Raw genomic sequence first — 4,992 nt, forward strand, 5'->3', positions numbered from 1 at the left:
TCTCTATTTGATATTTCAATGTTTTTTATTTTTCTTCTTTTATTTTTTTGCATATACATATACCAAAAGATCAAAGGTCTTTTATGTTGAGTTTTGAGCCTTTGACCTCTTCGTAAATTTTTCCTAAATTCATAAAATTACATGCTTGAATAAATGGTATAGTAAAATTTTCTAAACCAACTATTGGTCAATTATCTTTGCGATCAATATAAAATAATAGCTATTGCTTTTTTTTAATAGAATTATGATTTTGCTCCCAAAGAGGAATAACATCATATTTAAAGCCTGGATACCCATTAAAAGAAAGTATATAAACAAAGTAAAATCAAAGTCAAAACTCACTGTTACATAGATCGATAGATATCATACTTGTAAAATATGATAAACTGTACCCAGTAGGTTCAACAAAAATATGTGAAAAATAAAAGCGAGAGTTGATTATGATCTAACTTAATTTGACCCTTAATAAACAAATTTGATCTAACTTAATTAAGCCTGAAGTTTACTTTAATACTATACTACATAATTATAACTAATTTGATCCTGAATAAATTTTGACTTCCTCCTCTTGACACACACAATTCTTAAACACTAATCTTTAATTAAAAAAGATTTGAGAGTCAGCTTACAATGTACTCATTATAAAAGATTGATAACTTAAAACTGATAAATTTTTGGTTGATTACTTTAAAACACCTTTTGTGATGTTTCTTTTGCTTTTTTCACTTTAATAATTGCCCAGCTCAAAATATCAACATCAATAATATCTTTAACATGAGAAGAGATCTCTAATCTTTCAGAAGTTGAAGCATGATAAATCTTATCAGCTACCACAAAAAGGCTGTAGAAGAGAAAGGAGGAGATGATTATCCCTAAGATATAGATGGACGTGAATAAACAAAATAATAACAAAGCAACAGTACCACCTGAACACCCTCAACCCTTCCTCTAACGAGTGGTTATATACTTTAGTTGGCAAATTAAAAAAAAATAAAACAACTGCAAAATCAATGCAATTATTCACCAAGATATTTAAGGAATGAAAAAAAAAGACGAGATCCAAGTAGCTTTTACAAATATCTCAAAAAAAAAAGATTAATTGAGAAAAAATAGTAAATTGGATGTCACTCTTTTTTTCTAATTAATTTCAATAAGCATTAATCTCTTTATTCAGATTAAGTTTTAATTTTTGTTTACAAATTTCTTACTTTCATCCTTACTAAGTGTAACTTAAAGGAAAACAATAAGAACATATACGATATACAGCATGGCATACATATATATAATACTAACTATTATAGTGGTGTTAGAAGTCGGACCAGCAGCGAGGACTTCTGTTTTATGTTTTATATTTTATTTTTCTCCCACAAAATTCTATTTGTCGACTTCTTTCTATTCTATTTTGTCCATCCCATTCATGCTTATAGAATGCTGCTCCTTATTTTGTTTTAAAACTAATGAAGGTCCTCCCCTACTTTGATTTAAACTAATTTAAGTCAATAAATTAAATTCTAAGATTTGTTTTATTTAAATTTTGTGTTTTTTATTTTAAATCAAGAAAATGCACAAATTGATTGTTTTGTTATCAAAAAATCATATAGTTGTTACGTGATATTTAACAATTAATTAATTAACATGGAATAATTTAATATTTTATTTTATTATTTGTTTTTAATCTTACAAATTAAAATTGATTAGATTAGGTAAGCACAAAAAAAATATACTAAAACATTACAATATAACAAATTATATAATTGGAGACCAAATTAAATTAATAAAACTAATATCCTCTCCATTAGTAATTAACATTAAATTTAAGAGAAAGACTTTTGAGGTGCACCAACCAATGAGAGAGAAAGAGTCATTTAAAGCATACCAACCAATCAGAAGGCATTTAGGTGCAATTAAAAAAATAGTATGTTTCTTTTCCAAAAAAGAGTATGAGTAATTCAAATTCTCAGCGCCAACAACCATTTTTGCCCCAAAATAAGCTAAACCCGATTTATCTGAACTTGTGTGCTGCAGCTATTGTTTAGTATCCAGTTCAACAATGAAAAGAGGGGGGGCTAAAGTATTAATCAAGTATCATAATAAGTATTTCACATATCAAAAATCTCAGACCTTGGCTAAGTTTAATTGCAAGTTGCAATGTACTCTCCTTATTCTGTTAACCAACGCTTGTTTAAATGACAATGTATTTGTTGTATGATAAGGTGAGTATTAAAGTGCTGATTAACACCTTGTTGGTGCTGAAAAATTTTCATCCTTTGGATATTACTTCTAAAGTGCCCAGCTTAAAGTTTCATCCAGCATGAACAGATCAAGAAAATGGAGCGTCTATATTGAAAGCTCTTTCTGCAGTTATGCTTTCAACCCAAGGGTATTCTATTATATGCTTTGTGATTTAGTTTATTGTAGTAGACAATGTTGTACCATATGGTTATCTATTCTTTATTTTGATATTAGAAAAACTTTTTTGTTTGTTAATTGATGCCTTTGCCTGAGATATTTCTCTCAAACAATTTCGAACTTTAGTTTCAAAAGAACCATACTTTGCAATGAATGGTTACTTCTTTCATAACTGCAAAATGCTTTGTGGTGTGTAAATGATGTGTGATATATTTATATACTTATGTTGTTTTATATTCTGTCTATAAGAAACAAAGAATATTATGGCATGTATTTATTCTAGAAATGTGTTTCTTCGTCTGATTTCAGATATAAATTTAAAACCAATCATGAGGATTGGGTCAAATCCATCAAATCCAAATTAGGCCATGATGTTTTTGAGCGTATTATTGGTGTTATTGTTGCTATTAATAGTTTAATGCTACTCATGATAAAGTAAAAACCTTGTATAAAGTCCGGACTGAGATGCGAGCTGCATTTCAAAGTCTACTAAAGGTACTATAAAATGTGTATTTATTCTTTATTTATATCCATTGTGCTCTGTATTTAGTGTTATCAATATTGAAGGTTTTAGTGATGTTAATGTTGATTCTATCATAGGAGAAAATAAGATAATGTAGTAAGCTGTTCTTATTATTTAATTTTTTGAATAAGTGGCATTCCTTGTCATGAAATTTCATTATTTATGCCAAAATTACTTAGATCTCTGATTTTTACAACGAAATAACCAAAAAATTTTGGCAAGTCTACTTTTCATCCCATCCAATTAAACACATCCTGATTTTGGTTAGTTGTCCCTCAGGATGATGGAATACTTGTTATTCCTTCTATAGCTAATGGTCCATTAAAGCTTAATACAAAGTAAGGGTTGTCTTCTGAGTTTCATGTTAGAACTTCTGCATTGTCGAGCATTGCTAGCGTGTTTGGATGTTGTCAAGTAATTTACTATCTTTAGGTGCTAGAGATGATCTTGTTCCTTTTCTTAGTTTCATTTGTTCTGAAATGTTGCTTGAGCTGCTTGCTTACTTTTATATTGTTCGTTACAGGTTACAGTTCCATTAGGTTCTCATAATGGTGGCTGTGTTTCTGTTTCATTCATCTCATTCCATGGGGCTGATAAATTTCTGCTTGATACGGTGTTGGATATGTATTGCACTCTTCAAGAGCAAGTTAGTGTTGCCTCCTATTCTTTGCCATTACCAGATACCAATGGCAACATTGAAACTTATGAGCTTCTAGAGGAGAAGGTTTGTTCTATCTTGCTACTTTAAGAGCAGCAGCTTGCATTATATGTGCAAGGTGGATAATATGATATAAGCTGATAAAAGGCGTATTCTTCAGAGAAATGCAGCCTTTAAAGGAAGCCAGAGGAATAAGGCACTATCTTACTACACTAAGGCTATCAAACTGAATGGCATGAATGCGACTTACTATTGTAGCCGAGCGGCTACTTACTTAAAGTTAGCCTGGTATGAGATTTCTCCTATTTGCCAATTGGTATGTTGTCCATTTCTTTATTTAAACGGTTTCACATGAAATTATGCAGTTTTCAGCAAGCATAAGAAAACTGCAATAATGCAATTTTGATTGATAAGACTGTGAGAAGATAAGCATGTTACAGTAGCATTTTTTACAACACTTATTTTAAGTGATCACCCCAAAACATAAGTAAAGAAATATAATAAAAAGCAAAAAATTAGATTAGAAAAAATAGAGTGCAAAAAAAATATAATAAAACCAAGAAAAAAGATATTCTTGGCACATTGCAAAAACCATATTTTTAAATGACCATATGGTTCTTCTTTGGCTTTCTTAGTTTCAAGTTCAACTTGGTGGAATTTTCTGAAAGAAAAGAGACTGTTTGAATTTAGAAGGTGAGCATTTTATATCTCATGTTATGCCAGTATTTTTGGGTTTAATTAGCGTATTCTCTTTTTGAATTTAGCTGAGAATTCATAAGTCTTTTGGTGTAGCTGAATTTCATCTTAATGTGCGAAACACTTCATCAATCTTGCAAAACCTGAATTATTATTTTTTTTAATTCTTTTTGGGAGCTTAATCTATTCATATGTAACCGGGTTTCCTGTAAAATCCCTTTTGGTTTCTTACATAGATAGGCTGAAATATTTAAACTTTGGTAACTGCCAGTTGTTTTTTATTCTCATATGAATAGGAATTTCCTAATTTCTATGTATGATTTTTGGTTCAATTTCCAACTCTTTTTATTTTTTAATCAGTGCAAATGAATGGTCCAATTAGATTAGGTCGTTGGTAATGGGTTTTCTTCTTTTATCCAAGTTCCTCTATTTTCAAGTGGTGTTTAGTTGAAGATGTAACTATTTTTAACTTAATTTTTGTACCATTCCCTTTGAATTTAGCATTTAGGTAGCGTTTGTTTTAGGAGACAGGACACAGAAACATGTACACTGAAGGTTTAAAATATGTTTGGAGGCAGAGACATGTACACATAACACATTGTCTCCATGACACTATTTTATATTTTTATGTCTACTCTTTTACGAAGGACAACGATGGACACGGGATTTAAAAAGATGGACACGACTTTTTAATCAAAATTTTTTT

The 4,992-nt window shown here is 29.9% G+C and overlaps 1 protein-coding gene across 2 annotated transcripts; it reads left to right on the forward strand.

Annotated features, from left to right (window-relative positions):
* Positions 1–2,113: 2,113 nt before the first annotated feature.
* LOC107483229 (outer envelope protein 64, mitochondrial-like) lies at positions 2,114–4,329 on the forward strand. Of its 2 annotated transcripts, none has more exons than XM_016103848.3 (4): positions 2,114–2,380; positions 3,456–3,656; positions 3,751–3,878; positions 4,226–4,329. In XM_016103848.3, the coding sequence occupies exons 1-4, from the start codon at positions 2,312–2,314 to the stop codon at positions 4,272–4,274; spliced, it is 447 nt and encodes a 148-aa protein (XP_015959334.1). In that variant the 5' UTR covers positions 2,114–2,311; the 3' UTR covers positions 4,275–4,329. The 2 variants fall into 2 exon arrangements, with proteins under 2 accessions (XP_015959334.1, XP_020995697.1); XM_021140038.2 differs by having other exon boundaries at positions 3,751–3,906; positions 4,226–4,310.
* The last annotated feature ends 663 nt before the right edge of the window (positions 4,330–4,992 follow it).

This window comes from Arachis duranensis, chromosome 4 (genome assembly GCF_000817695.3).
Source record: "Arachis duranensis cultivar V14167 chromosome 4, aradu.V14167.gnm2.J7QH, whole genome shotgun sequence".
NCBI lineage: Eukaryota > Viridiplantae > Streptophyta > Magnoliopsida > Fabales > Fabaceae > Arachis > Arachis duranensis.

Coding starts and splice junctions, on each gene's coding strand:
- LOC107483229 (XM_021140038.2), top strand. CDS start 2,312: ATGAACAGATCAAGAAAATGGAGCGTCTATATTGAAAGCTCTTTCTGC. Junction 3,657..3,750: donor ATGAGCTTCTAGAGGAGAAG/GTTTGTTCTATC, acceptor CGTATTCTTCAG/AGAAATGCAGCCTTTAAAGG. Junction 3,907..4,225: donor TTTCTCCTATTTGCCAATTG/GTATGTTGTCCA, acceptor TGGCTTTCTTAG/TTTCAAGTTCAACTTGGTGG.